The sequence below is a fragment of the Sinocyclocheilus anshuiensis genome, unplaced genomic scaffold (genome assembly GCF_001515605.1).
Source record: "Sinocyclocheilus anshuiensis isolate Anshui unplaced genomic scaffold, SAMN03320099.WGS_v1.1 scaffold1284, whole genome shotgun sequence".
Classification (NCBI taxonomy): Eukaryota; Metazoa; Chordata; class Actinopteri; order Cypriniformes; family Cyprinidae; genus Sinocyclocheilus; species Sinocyclocheilus anshuiensis.
Genome location: NW_015546083.1, coordinates 149,013 through 168,172, shown reverse-complemented (window position 1 = coordinate 168,172; position 19,160 = coordinate 149,013). Strand labels below are relative to the sequence as shown.

Below are 19,160 nucleotides of genomic sequence, written 5' to 3'. Positions count from 1 at the left end.
TTTTTTTTTTGCTAAGCTACATGTCTCTGCAGTTTTATGTGTTATAAATTCATGAGGAATATCTTCAGATATAAATGACGTATTATAGTGAGTTTGGGCTCTTTTTAATCAGGAGAATCTGCTCTAAATAAAGGTGTGTGTTTTTCCACAAGAATGTTTTTTGAAGTTGCAAGCAATAAAGTGACATAAATGCTGCATTCATATATTATTTTCATATGGGGCTGGGGGGTGACTTCTTGTACAAACACTCGCTCAAGTTTAGTCAAAGCCCCAAACAATTATGCTTGTTGTTTCATTCTACTCGGTGAGACCTTTCAAATGATATATGACACATGACTATCTCAGCTGTATGAAGTTTTTGACATATTAGAGTACATGGCACAAAAAACATATTTTGTAAATTATGAATTTATTTTTTTTAAATAACTCAACACTACTTTGGAGTTAATCAAATTCAGACTCTAAGCTTTCAAATTATACCTATTTTGTGTTATTCCATTCCATGGTTGCTTAGTAATTTGATTATGAATTTTTTCGTAATCCTTTAAAACCTTACAAGGTTTAAATAAAATATTTTTTTTATAAAAGACAACAAAAAACAACTTTGTGCAAAGAAAAAAAAAAGATTTTCAAAAGTTAGCGAATTTGCATCAGCTGATTGTAACATTTTCAACAAGCTAAACATGTCAGTCTCTAAGTAACATGTAATTTATTTAAACCAAAAAATAAACTTAATTCTGTAAAATAAGTATAATGACCTACACAAACAGCATTTTGAACGTCTCCAGCATGTTTTATTATTACCCAAAAACTTTGGCTGGCTGTCCGTTGGAATAATAGAATTAAAAATGTCTAAATAACACACTCATGGACATCAGTCACCTCACTGAATATTTGCCGGCTAAGAAATAAATAATTATTACCTTACGATCTATTTTAAAATCCACATCATTGAATATCCCAACATAAATGTCTGTCAAATAATAACATGCACAATACACAGTGGTATTTACGAGAACAGAAGTCTATGGAGTACATGCATTTACTGGAAAAACCACAATGCCGAATGTTTTGACTACATTATCAATTTCTGAAAAGAAGAAAATAGTAATCTGAGCGGCTTCAACATGCTGTCTGTGAGAGATGATAATACATAACACATGTGAGTAAATAAATTTGTTCTTCAATCGCTGAAATTTAGGGTATACTTACAACAATGTACTAAAAACTGACTATTCTGTTCTGAAATATTCATGTCTGAGTTATTGCACTGGGTGGAGCATACATGAATATTCATCAGTTTCCTGTTTTGAGTTAAAATGATGCAGTAAAAATTGTGTATGCTCCCTGCATCACATAAACTGTTTTCGAATAGGTGTTTATGTTTTTTTTTATGTTTCAGTGTCAAACGAATGTAAGCTTGGAAGAATGGACAATTTTTTGGAGACAGGTCTCGCCAAGCAACCTTATAAAAGAATTATATTACAGGTACAAGTAAATATGAAGGTAGATAACTTAGATACAATACATTTCAGAAAATGTCTTTGTTCCAATGAATATATACTTTATATCTATTTACTTTATTTATTTATTGCATCGTTAATAAAGCTTTAGTGCAGCATTTCTCATTGGGTGCAATACTGCCCTCCAGTAACTACTTGCAAAAGAATACGGTTTGCAACATTCTAACTCTGTGTCTACACTACACACAAAACACTTAAATTATATAAGAAGAAGAAAATAAGACCATAAATTATAATTAAAATAATAATAATAATAATAATAATAACAACAGCAACACAGAAGCTACTTTTTTGGTGGGGGTGGTAATGGACTGGATAATTGATAGGGGGCCCTGGCCCAAAAAAGTTTGAAAACCAGCAAATTAGTGAAAGGTGGTCTTTGAAACCCCAGGTATGCAGACATTTCTAAGTAGACATGCCAAACATTCTATAGACATATTTATATCTGTGAGGCAAGTATATGCTAAGTTTTGGTTAATTTTTGTGACACTTTCAGACAGTTGTTCACGAAGCACATCCAAAGCACGTCCAGTTTAGTTATTTTACAAAAGTAAAACATTCTGTTGTTATTGTGACTGTACACAAATAAAAGTAGACACTTCACAGTTTTGAATGATGCCTTACTCCTATCTGTATGACCAAAAATGACTGAGTATTTTAAAATCTTTCATTTTAAGTTACTTTTAAAGTTCACAGCACCTTTGCTGACTCCAAAAAGGTTAGGAACTCTCATTAAGGATGATTGCTGGACCATCGCAATCCACGAAATCTAAATAATTTAGTGTTTTATAGGAGATAAATGATCAAAGAAAATGGACTCCGCCTGCAAAACTAGCCAAAATACTTTTTTCTGCACTGTAACAAAGACATGACAAAGGGTATCCAACACATGCATTACCTTCTGTTGAGAGAGCTGAGAGGAAAGGCGTTTGGCCTCTAGCATGTCCCGTAGTTGCTCATATTGGACCACTTTACATTTTGAGTGTCCCAGACCCACTTGTATTCTTTGAGGCAACTTTTCTAGGTGATTAAAAAAAAAAAAAGGTAAATCAAAGGACTGTGCATGTAATTAATACATGGTTAAATGTAGTCAATTAAATGTCAGTCAATACATAGTTTTTATCTGATTTTATATTTATAGTCTGTGCACAGAATAACTCTGAAAAACTGTAGAATTCAAGAATGTCTGTACAGAAGTGACACTGCAGGCAGTGTTAACCCTTATAGATACACATTTTTCTGCAGGTCAAAGTTGCTGAGGGGAAGGAATGACAGCTGGTGCCGACAGATCATTTCTCTGGATAAAATGTTAAAGTCTGATCACAGCTGCCTACCTGTGTCTTCAGAGCAGTGGTTTGTGACGAAAGAACAAAAATCTCTGCTACTCATCTGTGAATAATTCAGGAGAATAAAATATAAATATGATTACAAATATAGGACTTTGTATAAATGTAAAATCAATGCAATGTATATGACAGGTTTAAAATACAATTAATATTTAGTAATATTTTTGATTTAACTGCACTGGCATTATCGGATGAAAACAAAATTTGAACTGAACTGAGCTGGATAATAACACTAACTTTGCAACATCGACACTTACTAAACTGGATTGAATCAACATTGAACAGATTTTAGCTGAATAAACTTGTTTTATAATTAATGGCCTTTGTAATATTGAGTCATTGAGTCACTAAATTGAAACAACACAGCTAAATAATGGCACTATAGTGGCTGCTTTACAGCTAAAATGCAAGTCGTTTCTTAATGGATTAAAGTTTTGAAACAATCTGTATTGAATAAAACGCTGTGTAAATAAATGTGACTTAACTGGACTTGACAAGACGTGATTATTTGAAGAGAACAGCTGCAAACAAGACAGAAGAGGCCATGATTGTTTGTATCCGTTTCGATCGTCCAAATTAACTATATCATTCACAGTGAGATTTTCTCTGAATAGCTTTACACACACAGTTTCCAGCTGACAGTATTATCTGCGGTGTAAATTCATTAATTTACCGAATTCATTTATAGAAATTATGTAAATCTAAAGTTTTTCTTTTTAAACATCTTAAAATCTTTCTTTGATTTTGACAAACTACTGGCAACTATTAAAAGGAAGAAAATAACTTCAAACAGCACACCTAAGCCCTAACACAGAATAAAAGCATATTAAATACATTATTACCTTTATGGTCCTGTTGCAAAGGCTATTACTTGTGTATCCAATGTAACCATGGAAACTGTTTTCTACTCTCCTATTGGCCAATTCAACAACACAGCCGACCAACCAAGCTTCCGCTCTACCCGGTGTGGGCCAATGGCGTGCGGGGCTTAAATTCCATGGTGCGCTGACGTCACGCGTCGTATTCCGCTTGTCCGGAGTGCAGCGCACGCTGAGAGGAGGGTTTTCCGGAGCTCCTGGAGTATGGCAGTGGATTCACGGAACTAACAAATGAGCTCCGACAGGGGAGAATATTTCTTTTCGATGAGCTTTGATATTTAAACATATCGGCTGGATTAAACAAGTGCTCCGAAAGGTAATGAGAACGAATTGTTAGTATTTTGACAACCTAAAGTGCGACTTTATTTAACGTTGAAAGTTTGAACTGGCTGCTGATTGTGAAGTTAGGCGACTGAAGTACGAGTTTTAACTACAGTTTTATAATATTATTTTTATTATTATTTTTTTTTTTACGGTTGGAGAGAGAGGTCAGTGCATGAGGAGGAGGATATTAAGTTAATGCTATCTCAATTTGTCTCCTGTGACTATCTCAGCTAGCCCACACGCAGACCTTTTACTAAGAGAGTCCATTCTGTGTAGCCTGTGCTAGATGTTACTCGACTGTTTTATATTTCTCAGTCAGAGAGCACGTGTTAGGGGGTATAAATATGTGTTCGCTGAAAGTGAGTGGAGGTTGTTAGTGAGTAGGGCCAGGTGAGTACTGTGCAGGAATTCCGGGAATGTGAGGGTGTCAGGGGGCGGAGTTTCGGAGAAAAAAACAACAACTCTTAACGTTACCTAGTATGCTTTTATACTCTGGTATTGACCATGACGTTGTTAATAATTGTGATGTGAGATGATGATAGGTTCAGGAAGTTTCCAAAAGGCTTATTTACCATAAAATAGACTGCAGAAAAGTTTTGCTTTTAGAGTCTAGAGAGTGTGGGTCAGCATGTTTGTTGCTTACTCCAGATTCTCATCTCCTGTACTGCTCACTTTGCATCCCACAGACCACCCCAAGTTTATACAACCCAAGTCTAAGGAAATGCTGGGGAGGCTCGAGCAGATAGTGACACTTAAAGGGGTGTCAGCGTGACAGTGTTTACAGTGAAAACCACACTTGGATATGACTTAGTTTCAGTAGTCTATGTCTTGTATGTCTAACACACACATACATACACAAAAATGTGTTTGGATGTGAGTAAACAACTCCTAATGCCATTTAACGCTGTCTTAGTTTCAGCTGAGGTGGAAATCCCTGCCATTGGCACTTATATTTCTTCAGCAGTAGATGCACCCTGCAGATGATGTGGAATTGTTTATTATTATTATTATTATTATTATTATTATTATTATTAGAATTTTAACATTGATTAACATAGAGCAAATCTAGGTTACGCTTATGTGATGTTTTCCGTGCTGTGTCGTCACAAAAGCTTGTCAATTGAATGTGTATTTAAGTGCTGCGGTTTAAAAACAAGTGATTTTAAACCGCTCAAGTCCAATAAGCAGTGAAAATTTTGTTATATGTGACCCTGGAGCACAAAACCAGTCATGGTCAATTTTTCGAAATTGAGATTTATACATCATCTGAAAGCTGAATAAATAAGCTTTCCATTGATGTATGGCTTGTTAGGATAGGACAATATTTGGCTGAGATACAACTATTTGAAAATCTGGAATCTGAGGGTGCAAAAAAATCTAAACCTTGAGGAAAATCGCCTTTAAAGTTGTCTAAATTATTGACCCATACAATGTATTTTTGGCTATTGCTACAAATATACCCCAGCGACTTAAGACTGGTTTTGTGCTCCATGGTCACATATGTGCACACTGACTGGGAGACAGTCTGAATGCACACATCTGAAATATGCACACACAAAGCAGCTTCTCGCACAGTGCATGAATACTGAAATTAGTTTTTTTTTTTTGGGGCACCTTAAGCGGTCATATACACACACTTATGGTGTGTGTGGTTAAATGCAGATTGCATTTACTGCAATTGAAATGCAGTTCTGAGTATGGTTTACCATACTTGGCCGTCATGTCACTTCACTTCACAAAATGCCCATCTTTGCAAGTATCCTCGTAAACACAGTTGTTTGTTTTAAAGACCCCTGTGGTGAAAATCAAGTTTTTAACATTGCTTACATTATGGCCGTGAGTCAGAACAGCCGGCATTGTAGTCTACTCTACCAGGATCAGGAAACGGTTCTCCATAAAATGTGCTGCACACATCTGAATATTTGGGTTGAAGTGTTCTGGAACAGTGTTGTAAATACAACTTAACCACTGATTTCTAGTCGTGTCCATTTTTGGAAGGCCAAACAAAGTAGTTTCGCTTTCACAACGAAACACACAGCGCCTTCACGACATGGCGGCGGCAACAACAATACTACAGCGAGAATAAAAGTTATGCCTTCTTTCTTTGTGTGAACATTTGGGCGGCGTTATGCAAATCTTCCCACATAGTGGGAATGTCTGCGTAGACATGTGGGGGCGTGTTAGAACGAGCAGTTTTAGGTAGGCGTGGCTGACACACTGGATGCAGCGTGACATGACAAATCCATGACAGAAAACTGCTGCTGCGTTCTATTTATGACGTATTGAAAACAATTTTCAAATGATTTTCAACGGTTGCTTTGTTTTGTCCAGTGTACTAGACAGTAGGGGTGCAACGGTTCTCGGTAAAAAATCGAACCGTACCATTCTCCACACACGGTTCGGCATGCACTAGGACCGCGGTTTAACTTAAATCTGACAACGCATCTGTAATATGGTTTGCTATAAATAACACGTAAAACAAACAGGGTTCGGCTAATATATGTTTGGTTCAACTTAAATCTGACAATGCATCTGTAATATGGTTTGTTAGTAGGGATGTAACTACTAACTCTACTGAGTGAATCACTCAACTCACGATTCGATTCACGATTTTGATTTCACGATTCGATTATTTTATTTTTTTTACAAAATGAGATTTAAGACAAATTATAAATTAAATGTGTCCTTTTATTATTGCTTGGACAAAATGCTGCACATTTCTTTGTGAAATTGAAATATAACTATAATAATATACTAATATAGCACTTGAATATTATTGCTCTTTTGTTGGTTTTGATTGCTTCTATTGTCCTCATTTGTAAGTCGCTTTGGATAAAAGCGTCTGTTAAATGACAAAATTTAAATATAATGTAAATGTAAATAATAAAACTAAATTTTAATTTTAAAACAAGCCCCAAATCAAGTACATAAGTAACACAAATAAAAGAAATCTCTTCATATAAACAAAATAAGGCTTTGTCTGTGCTCTTTCCATTTAAAATGAAAGGCAACCACTGCATTTTAATTATGATCCAAACAAAGACACTGCATACATGCAACATGAGCAGTTTTTAATCTAAATTAGATTGTATAATTTCAACTTTGACTTCAGTTTTGTGAAACTATACATAAAAATATCTGCATGAAACAGCGGAGCTGAATGAGACGCAGATTCACTCTCTGCTGTAAACAAAGGAGCGCTGCACTTATGAACTTTAATATGCATTATACAGAGGCAAGATGAAAAGAAAAAATACCATCTAAACTTTTCTAAAGACAGTAAGTTCCCCTCAGACATACATTCATATTAACTCCTACCCCTAAATGAATCGCGATTTGTTTAGCATCTCAACCGATTTGAATCGTCACATGTTTGAATCGATTTTCAACCGGCTCGCGGTTAATCGTTACATCCCTATTTGTTAGAGTTCGGCTAATGCATGTTTCTGTTGATGGATACAAATTCTGGCTTCCCAATAAATTACAACAAGAGCGATGAGAGAAAAAAAAACAATGTGGACAAACCAGTCACTCTTTATTCAATGCGAGTGCTGTATGTTGGAATAACTGTCATTTATGCCGTCATCACGCGCAGACCTGAACAGCACACGCTGCTATCTGTGTTTAGACTAAACTCATTTAAGCTTTGCCAGTTTAAATATTAAAGAGCCAGAAGACGCAAACTCGCGCGCAGTGAGAAGATCTGTGTGTGCGCTCATCCGAAACGCAAGAACCCGCATCTCAGAACGTGCGCAAATATTAAGCTCTCTTTGAGGTATTGTGCTCGAATGGACAAATTCACACAAAAATTATGTCAAAATGCCCATCTTGGTGAGTATCCTAGCAGACATAGTCGGCTGAACATACAGTATCAGTGCACTGGATCAGTGCATTCTCTTAAAGTGACAGCACTTTCTTAATGTTAATCAAACAGCAACAACATGGGAATCACTCACTGCTCTTGATTGAATAACTTTTGTAACTTTAATAAGGATTAATCTTTAATTTATACAGTCAAATATCCAATGTTATTTTACATTTGATTACTTTATTCAATTTCTGTACCTAAAAACTAATGTTAGACCTACCTAAAAAACCTGAAAATCACTGTTTATTTTATTTGTATTTTTGCTCTATTGTATTTATTTGTGCTGTTGCTTGTAGTTCGATTATGTGTTCTTTTCTTTATTTTTCCCTAAACATGTGTTTTGCTTTGGTATTGAAATTGGTACCGAGAACTGTGGATTTTCACTGGTATTGGTACCGAATACTGAAATTTTGGTACCGTGACAACACTACATAGCACATACCGAACCGTACCAAAACCGTGACTCTAAAACCGCGATACAAACCGAACCGTGAGTAAGTTGAACTGTTGCACCCCTACTAGACAGACTTTAACTGTTGCGGCGCAGACGGTATTACTCACCTATAAAGAAGAAACAAAGCAACTTCGGCGTCCGATGGCAGGCCTTCCGCTCCTTGAGTTCTCTCCAGCGCTGGAAAGCTGATCCGATATTTACACGGGTCCTACTTCTTGCCTTATTGCCATAAGCCTTCTTTTGTTCCGCAGATGTTTTCCTCTTGTTTTTTTTATCCGCCATCTATCTTTCTGTCGCTCGACTCACTAATGTGAGCACTGAACGCTCTCTCCTCCACATCAAGAGTAGACACGCCCCTTACTGCTGATTGGCTGCAAGTTTGTTTTGCTATTCGGCCCGAATCAGTTTTCTAAAGCATTTTTGAAAAACTGCTTGCCCCACCTTTAAGTTTAAGGTTGTATTTGTGTTGTTTTTGTAGTGAACTGGCTAGAGACTAAAATAAGTGCACACTGAATTCAATACAGCAGATAATCTGTTAAGAACTGAAATAAAAATTTGATATGAATTACATATGTAATTTGTGGGTGGGACGGGTAGGATTTTTCCATCTGAACATCCGGACTTGCAGTCATGTACCTGGCTGTTCAAAAATGCCCTTCAGTAAGTTTTGGAACTGAGGCAGGTATAGGCTCTTGGCTTCTTTTGTCAAAAAGTAATAAAAAAACTAAAATGGGTAATCGCTTGATTTTCAAATAATATTGACTGATATTAGAGTCAGAATAGCACTGGGCTGAGAGACTGAGAGTGTGCATGTTTGAGTGAGTGAGACGGAAATCACGCATAAGCACTCAAATTTTCTCCTATCGCTCCACTCCACCTGACTGTCACGAATGACGTTAAATCAAGTATAGTTTGATTTGTGTTCACATCTTTATTTGTTAAGCAAAGGGCTGAGCAAATGTTTATTCATTATAGTAGTGCTGTACAGCATGTGTGATTTTGTGCATGATGAATTTGGCAAAAAATGTACCCTAAATTTAGGATCAGCCGACTGACACTCCCAGGATTAAGACGAATATTATATGTATTACATAAAGATCAGATGGTGATTGGTTGATGCACCCATACTTTTTGGAGATTTTCACAGGGTGTCTTCCTTTTACTGTTACTGTAGACTGTGTTTTCATATGTCTGTTTAAGTTTGAGAGTGTACCATATAGAGACTTTTTTTCCATGAGGCCAACCACAAGTAATAAATAGACCAGAGGAATTCATTCTGAGATGTGTAATATATTCCTAATTTTTTTCAGCATCTTTTCTAGGAAGGGATTTGATGATCAAATAGTGTGTTCTGCTTGAACTGAACATTAATACTGCTGTCTCTTTCTTTTTGGAGTTCACTGACATCACACAATTTTTTTTCCAACAGCTCCTGACCTCTGGTAATGTTTGATTTAATTAAAGCCCATTTTAGTTTAAAAAAAGATATATTACTATATATTATATATTATTTTTAATCCTGAAGTCAGCACTTTTTAAATGATTCAAACCAAATGGTTTTGTCAAGTTCATGTTCCCATAGAGCCACTGTGAAGTGTGTGATTCATATTATGTGGTTGATAATGCTGAAGTGCTTTGTCTTTTGGAATACCTTGGGAGTAAAATTCACATTGACAGAGGTGCAGCCGTGTTTGTAAGCAGAGCCCGCATTGACAAGTGTTCATGGTCATTAATTTGAGTTATGTAATGTCATGTTAATTACTCTGTAGCTGTAAAGTGAAAGTGACATTCACTCCCCCCACCTACAATCCCTGCCGGTACGAGACTCGAACCCACAACCTTTGGGTTACGAGTCCGTCTTTCTAACCATCAGGCCACGACTTCCCACAGTGTCAGCGGTAATGATGCGCGGATGAGCTAAAACGTCACCCGAATCCGCAGCACGTCTTTTTAAGCCATTCGGTACTCGCGCTCTCCAGAGGCGCGTGCGCTCACAGTCACATCCAAAGCGCGTACTGCGAGTACCAAATTGAGAAAGTATTGTCGGTTTTGTCTTAAGTTAATGTAAACAGTTGCAAAATAAAACGCATGAGTATCAGTATTGGATCCGTGAAATAGGTCTTGTGACAACAGCCTAGCTGTGCCGTCTTTTATTAATGTTAATCAAACAACAAAACTTACTGCTCTTGACTAAATAATGTTTTGTTGAATAACTTTTAATGTTAATTTACAGTTTATTAAATTTCTGTAGCCTATTTAAAACACGTTCATAATTTAGAAAATGTAGTTAATACTTGCATCATTAATGATTTATTTTATCCACCCGCGACCCACCCGCAAATAATCAGAATGCATTTTTTTATTACCCGACCCACCCGATCCGCGGATTATCCGCAGCGCCCGCGGATATAACCGCCATCCGCGCATCACTAGTCAGCGGACAGTAATGACACTGTAGCGGACAGTGTCATTACACCACTGTATTTGGACCATGACTATAGACTAGGGCTGTCAAAAAAAAATTTGAATATCGAATATTCGTCGAATTTAAAATAAAAATCCACGTTTGAATGCAAAAACGTTGCATTCGAATTTTAGGTGTGCATCAAGGCAGCCTTATCAGTGGTGCACGAGATGCGATGATGATGTGTCATTGCATTTTAATGTTTTTCTTAGCCTATCCAGTTGAACCCACTAGATGCGGCACTGCTACGTTGTTCATTCAAATATTGCGGGGAAAAAAGAACATCAATGCAGAGATGGTGTCAAAACCGAAACCAAACCGTTCACACAGAACGCATATTTATCACATTTTCTAGAGGCTGGGAAATTGCACTCGCATCTCGCACAAGAGAGACGCATGTTTAGAAAGCCATGTAACATTAATGTAAGTTCAACTTTTTAAAAACGTGTCAAGACTTTATGGTGGTTTATCCCCATCCTACTGCATCTCAAGTTTTTAAATGAAGAAAGTACTCTTTGTGATTGGTTTTCGTCCTTTGTATTGAACTATACATGCATGATTCTGTTTTGTTTCTAATTGTTTAAGAAACTTTAATTATATAAGGTTTATAAACATTATTTTAAACATTATGCACTTTTTTTTTTAAAGATAGTCGATAATCATTATTTTATTATGCTTTGAAGAAACGTGCATAATATTTTGTTCGATGCCCCCTCTTGAGGCTTCAGGAGAGAAGCCAAAAGCTATTTCCCCCCTTACTGAAATTATGCCTTTTAAATTCAAATATAATTTGAATATCGATCATATTTAAGTACAAAATTCGAATTTAGTTTTTCAGCCATTTTGACAGCCCTACTATAGACCCCCTGGAGAACTTAAATGCAGCTAAAAACAGTCAACATGATTAAAATGTGCTCCTTAAAATGTCCTTTTATTATTGCTTGGACAAAATGCTGCACATTTCTTTGTGAAACAGAAAATGTCAAATAACAAAACTAAATTAAAATTGTAAAACAAACCCCAAATCTAATCAAATAAATAAGACAAAAAAATCTCTTCATGTAAACAAAGGCACTTTGCCTGTGCTCTTTCCGTCCAAAATTAGAGGCAACCACTGCATTTGAATCACAATCCAAACAAAGATGCTGTATACATGCAGCATGAGCAGTTTTTTTAATCTAAATTAGATTATATAATTTGACATTTTGAAACAAAAACAGAATGCTCTGGCTTTAGTTTGCGAACCTATACTACATAAAACATCTGCACGAAACAAAGACACAGATTTCACTCTCTGACAGCAGCTGGCACTTATGGAACCACAGCAATACAGGGTTTCCTGGGTTACTGCTGTAAACAAAGCAGCGCAGCGCTTATGAACACTACTGTAAAATACATTATATGGAGACGAGATGAAAAGAAAATATCATCTAAACTTTTCTAAAGACAGTCAGTTCCCCTCAGAGATACATTCATATAAACTCCCACCACCAGAAATATCGCGATATGTTTAACATCTCAACCGATTTGAATCATCACATATTTGTATCGATGTTCAACCAGCTTGCGGTTGATCATTGATCATTGCCTCGTTACATCCCCTAACTATTACCTTCTACCGAACTTAGCCAGTCAGTCCATTCAGACCAATTGTCCTTCTGTGCAAAGCTTATACTCACTTTAAAGTTGCTTTTGTGCAAATGAAAAAACTCCTGAAGGCAAATTATTTATTTATTCATTTTTTTGTACTTCTTGAATTTTGTACTTTTGTACTTTTTTTATTCTTGAGAAAACAAAACATCTTTATGTGATCAGCATTATGAATTAGCCTATATTTAGTATTAATTACATGTTATTTATACAACTTATACAAAATTTTAAACTAAATATACCTGTTCTTAATACAATATTCTATATAAACATAATATTTTTAATAGAACCTTCTTTTTCAGTGCAGTTTCTACAATACACTGATGCTACAAATATTAGTTTGTATTCATTAGTGATAGTTCCAACTAAGTAAATGGATTGTACACAATAGGGGTGCCCCGATTGATCAGCTACCGTTCACTATCGGCCGATAATCACGTTGGGATGATTGATCGGCGGTCTCTAAAAAGGCAGATCTCAAAAAAACGATCTCAAGCTGATGACGCTGCCGTGAGAGGTTTGGCACGACATGCAGCGGCACCGTCTCAGTCTCTGTCCGGCGCGGATGAAATAATTATAATACATATTTCTTCATTAAATAACTTATAAAGTAATTTGAAAACCTTGTGTGACGCATAATTTCACAAATAGCGTGAGTGATTCACCGCGTGCGCTCTCCTTCTCTCTCAAAATACACAAATGGCTTCAAATCACCACACATCGCGTCTGTCTATAAGCGAGCTGCACGCTGCACAGTTGACACAGGAATTGTCCCTTGCACAATCGAGGCAGTGTTGCATCGTCACTAAAGTTTATAAATTGCATTACTTTTTATTCTTCCCAGTGTTTAACCATTCAGCGCTCGCGTGCTCTCCTGGAGACCGTGCACTGACTCATGCACAGTGCACACACGCAGCGCACATACATAACGCCAGGTTCACATTACTCCATTTGCAGTGCGTATGCAGTGTGTATTTTTTCCGCGCTCGTGTTAACGGATTAAAGCATTCACACTGCACACGGTTGCGGTCCGGCAGTGTGTTGCAGGAGCGGTGCATCTGCAGCAGTGCAGAGATCGTTTCCGCTGCACGCCCTGAATTAAAGCAACAGTGCATTGTTTGTGGTAAACATGAACATGGATTGACACAAAAATGTAGTAATTACAACATGAATGCATATTATTAAAGTCTATTGTGTTTTACAGTCAACACATAGGACTTTTTGGCTAGGTTTAAAGGGTTAGTTCACCCAAAAATGACAATTCTCAATTACTCATCCTCATGCCTTTCTCTAGTGGAATACATTCCATTAAAGGGTTAGTTCACCCAAAATTGAAAATTCTGTCATTAAAGACATACTAAAGACGTTGTTAAAACAGTCGACGTGACTACAGTGGTTCTACAATAATTTTATGAAGCAACGAGAATACTTTTTGTGCGCAAAAACAAAAATAATAACTTTATTCAGCAATCTCTTCTGTTCCCTGTCATTATGCTTACGCGGTTAACGCAGTAAGCACAGTGAAGGCTTCCGTGTTCTACGTCCGAACGCCGGCTCATTATTGGCCATAGCTGCACATGTGAGCAGCGCGACGCATGCGTGTGATGCTGATGCAGGAACCGTCCAATAATGAGCAGGCGTTCCGACGTAGAACCTGGAAGCGCTGGACGTAACCAACATATGAGAATGACACAGAAATGAAGAGGTTGTTGAATAAAGTCGTTATTTTTTTGTTTTTGCGCACAAAGTATTCTCGTCGCTTCATAAAATTATTGTAGAACCACTGTAGTCACGTCGACTGTTTTAACAACGTCTTTAGTAGGGCTGTCAAAATGGCTGATAAACTAAATTCGAATTTTGTACTTAAATATGATCAAAATTAAAAAAAAAAAGAAAAAAAATCGAATTATATTCGAATTTAAAAAGCATAATTTCAGTTAGGGTGAAGAAAAGCTTTTGATTGCAATGCTGAAAAAGCATTTTCAGTGACAATGTTTGGATTTGAAATCAAAATAATGGATAAATGTTGTGTTTGTGGTAAACAGCCACGGATGGACTCCTGTGTGAAAGCTGCTTCTCCTCTCACAAGAGTCACCTAAGAGGGGAATTCCCCCCATTTTCAAAAATGATATTCAGGCCCTGAATAAATGTCTAAAAATCCTGATTGGAGTATCACTATAAATAGTTAGAAATTTAAAAAAGAAGGCTTTAAAAGATCAGTATCGGTGATCGGTATCAGCAGATACTGCTTTCTGCGATCAGTGATCGCCCTCAAAAATCCTAATCGGAGCACCCCTAGTACACAATGAAATTAAGACAAAATGCTAAAGAATTGTTGCATTAGTTAATTTTAATTAGGGAAATTTAATTTTAAGTTAGACGTCTGAATCGATTTGAACATTTTATTGCAATGTAGTAATTTTATTTTTCGATGACTGTGTTGAATTTTACTTGGACTTTACGCAATGTAATTATTAGGGCAGGGGTGCCCAAACTCAATTTTGAACCGATATATATGTCTGGTGTAAAAATTTTAATTAATGTCAAAATTAAGAATAACAAGGGCTCTGACAAAAACTTTCTTTAAATGTTTTTAACCCTCTGGTGTCTGAAGGGGTTTTGGGGCTAGGCATGGGCCCAAAACCTCATGGGTATGAGATTTTGACGGTATGATAACCTTAAGCAAAAATATCACGGTATCATGGTATTGTCGTTACAGCTCTAAAATGTGTTCTTTTTAAATGACTGGGTAAAAAAAAAAAACATTTTCCCGCTGAACACAATATATTTTGTTTTTGAGACTCAACCTGAGGGATTCCTACACTTTCAGTCTTTGAGGAGACAAGAAAAACAGCGCATACCGCAGGAACGGTATAACGGAAAATATTAGCGTAAATTTTCAAATCGCGGTGTACCTTGAAACCGGTAATCGGCCCATGCCTATTTGGGGCCCTGAAGAAGTTTTGACATGTCCTGACATTTGTGCTTTTTTCAATTTCTTATAAACATATTAATGGTTAAAGTCTGATTGCACTGTATTCAGCACAAACTGGGCTACAGTAATATGTAATCAGCATGTATGTACAATTTTTTGGTTCTGAGACAAAAAATGTTATGTGTGGTTAGTAAAAAAAGTATTTTTAAGTCACTGAAAAAGGCAATAAAACACTGAAGATTTGTTTACGAGACTTTTGAACTGAACGTGGTAGACTAGATTTTTTGTTATAAAAGGATGTGACAATCATCCTGCTCACTCTTTCACAGAAAACAATATGATGATCTAACTTTTGTAAGACATGTTTTGTGTTAGAAAGGCCATATGCGAGGGAGTGATAATGGCTATGAATATTTAGTGATTCACACCTAAGTGACAGGACACTCCCCTAATGGCCCATCAGAGTGACTGTGAGGCAGGTAAGAACGAATGTGAGGAGACTAAAATAATAGGGGTTTTGATTATTTGTATTTTATTTGCAACACCGTATAATCAAAATATACATAATGAAAGTCAAAGACACATTGTGACACAAAGAGACTTGAACAGTCACGCACATTTGTGCCATTCCTAAAAAAATAGATCCTGTTCAACTGTTGAAACAAGTAAATACCTGATATTTCCAATGTGTTTGCTGCTGCTTTCCATGAATTCAAGAAAAAAAAAAAACAGCCCCATCATCAGGAGTCATGGAGCTTATTTTACCATATTTTGCCGTGTGACTGGGTTGGAATATCAGTCCAATGTAGTTGAAAAGCTTCTGATGTTGGTACAGCACTCTCAGAGAAAAACTGTTTGAAAAGACTCATGAGAAAATCAGGATTCATCTGTGCTGCAGGTATTAGGTCACTAAAAAATAAATAAAAAAATAAATCAGTGAGCATGTCAATATCAGGAGCAACTAGGCCTATATTATTACATTAGCAATTACCAATATTGCCCACTCATAACAAAAACATGATTTTGTAGTCATAGACACACGCATGCTTTGTATGTATTATCATACAGTACAAAAACGACATTTTATATCAGAGAAACTAAATTATTATTGTTAAGCACGTTATAAACATCTACGTTAGAACAGATATTTACAAACAGTATTTCACAGTAAATACTGGTCTAAACATTCTTAGGGCCCTATTTTAATGATTTAAGCGCATGGTCTAAAGGGCACGGCGCAGGTGCACTCAGGGCGTGTCCGAATCCACTTTTGCTAGTTTAACGACCGGAAAACGGTCGGCGCGCCCGGGCGCATGGTCTAAACGGGTTGTCCCTATTCTCTTAATGAGTAATGGGTGTTTTTTGGGCGTAACATGCAATAAACCAATCAGAGTCTCATCTCCCATCCCTTTTAAAAGCCAGTTGCTCTCGCGCCATGGCGGGTTCGCTATTTACATGGCGGAATGTAGTTTTTCATTTTTAAAAATGTTTGTGTGCTGCTGCGCGTCCCTGTGTGTGTAATAAGCAAAGTGTACGCATGTTGTGCACCCACCTATTGGTGCATATTACTAACGTGCTCTTTAAATAACAAAGAAAAAATATTGCGCCAGACTTTAGCCCAGGTTTGAGTTGGTCTATGGCGCAGTCTCAGTTCCTCAAAATAGCAATGCGCCAACAATGCGCCTGAACACACCTCTTTTTTTAGACCAGCACGCCCATGGGGTGCACAAATGGGCGCAAATGCATTTGCTATTTAAACAACGCGGCGCAGGACGGGAAAATGAGAACTGCGTTGGGCTGAAACTAACAAAAACACTTGCGCCGCACCTTGCACCGCATTGCGCCGGGTGTATGATAAGGCCATTAGACTCTAACATGCATCATGTTACAGTGTAAACACTCATGCCTGTCTTACTTCAAATGAACTTCCTTTATCGTATTGTTATAGAGTACAGAAACATCCTCGCGTCGTACAACATTTAGATGCAATGAAGGGTTGCTTATCATATTTCAAAATGTTGCACTCGATTTCACACATTTTAGTCTGGAATTATAGTTTGGGAAAAGTCCAACTAGTAAATGTGTTCAGGTTTGTCACAATAACACATTATCTAATGCCAATAAGAAACATGACTTACTCGGCAGAAATGATCTCCTCCGCTGGGTCAAGCCACGCGTCGCATCACATTCTTCTTCTGAGGTAAACTCTGGCTTATTCCTCACAGCGCATCTTCTTCCAAAAATGAAAAGTATCCTAGATGAACTTGATGAATCTTGCTGCTTTGTTGACGGAGCTGATGTGGGCATTTACTTGTTCGAGTGTCTCACGTGAATGATTATCGTATAAATGGCGTGCGCAGCGTGTGGGTGTGACCACATTACAGATAATGAGCTTAGATGGTAAAGACTGTACCTCGCGTTGGTTTTATACTGATTATCAGAGAATATACGCTGTTTACGTTCAGTGGATACTCTCCAAAATGGCACCAGAGTGATGCGGAAGAGACAAATTGTTGATCCCGCAAGATTTGACTTCATCTGTTACGGCGCTCACTGACTGACTGCGCCGCTGCGTGATAGCGCAGGACTTGTTGATCCCGCTCACGCTGAATTTCTGACCATTACCGCACACTCCCATCCGCTCCCGCGATTTTTGTGTCCGCTCCAGCAAACATTCTAATATTGTATATAATTTTCGCAAATTGTTGTTTTGTAATTGATTTTTTTTTTCTTTGAAAAGCAAGACAAAACAGTAAAAAGCACATTTTGGCTATTTAATTTATGCAAAGGTGAAAAAAATTGGCAAAATACATGGGGACAAAATCTCGAAAAACCATGTTCAGTATTTGGCCTTCGGCCCAGTGTTTCATTTTGTTCGGTTTCGGCTTCAGCCAAGAATTTTCATTTCGGTGCATCCCTAAACATGACATAGTACAGGGTGTCCGCGGGGTCTTAAAAAGTATTAAAAGTTGATAAATCAATTTAGAGAAAATTAAGGCCCTTAACAAGTCTTAAATGACATTTTCCAAGGTATTAAATTTTGTATGATCTTTTCATTATGTATATTTGTCGAATAGTGGGGTTCTGTGTATTTTATTTATGGAATCCCGCAAGATTTGACTTCATCTGTTACGGCGCTCACTGACTGACTGCGCCGCTGCGTGATAGCGCGGGGCTTGTTGATCCCGCTCTCGCTGAATTTCTGACCATTACCGCTGATCAGGTGCAGTACTGACACTCTGTCAAGTCTGCATCGAATCAAGCACTCCGTAATCACAGGTAAACTGTTTGATCAGTCAGGTGTTTGTCATGAGAAGTGTTCCACAAAACAGCAATGGTTTGAGTTAATGTGACAACTACATCTTTTGAATATACTGTGAGAACTCATTGCCCCGTTTGCTCGGAGAGCTTTATTTTCCCTCCTCAATAAGTTTTGTCAGTTGTTTTGTTTATTGGTCTAATTCTTGTTTCTTGGGTTGCATTGGTTAGTCACTCAATTAATTATCTTGTGCTTTGTTCTCCCCCTTCTGAATGATGTTGTATTGATAAGGAGTTATCACAAAGTAAGTCTGTTTAGTTGCGCTATCTTACAATCAATGTATAGTAAATGTAAGTTAAAGTGTCGCCGATGTAACCAGTTAAAACTTGGAGTGGCAATGAGATCTTAAAATGTATGGAAAGAGTCTTAAAAAAGGTCTTAAAAGGTATTAAATTTAAC

General features: G+C 37.1%; 2 protein-coding genes across 3 annotated transcripts in view; one reads left to right on the top strand and one right to left on the bottom strand.

Moving 5' to 3' along the window:
* Positions 1-3,745, bottom strand: part of LOC107699961 (coiled-coil domain-containing protein 148) — a 74,588-nt gene extending 70,843 nt beyond the window's left edge. Inside the window, exons 1-3 of the mRNA XM_016501425.1 lie at positions 3,712-3,745; positions 2,858-2,912; positions 2,422-2,543 (exon numbers count right to left, since the gene is read on the bottom strand). Of these exons, the coding sequence (XP_016356911.1) occupies positions 2,422-2,543; positions 2,858-2,912 (177 nt within the window). The 5' untranslated portion in view covers positions 3,712-3,745. The remainder of the gene's footprint in view (positions 1-2,421; positions 2,544-2,857; positions 2,913-3,711) is intronic.
* Positions 3,746-3,901: 156 nt separating this feature from the next.
* LOC107699959 (plakophilin-4-like) overlaps positions 3,902-19,160 on the top strand; it is a 102,919-nt gene continuing 87,660 nt past the window's right edge. For both annotated transcript variants that reach the window (XM_016501424.1, XM_016501422.1), the window contains exon 1: positions 3,902-4,063. The gene's annotated coding sequence lies outside the window, so the exon portion shown is untranslated. The remainder of the gene's footprint in view (positions 4,064-19,160) is intronic.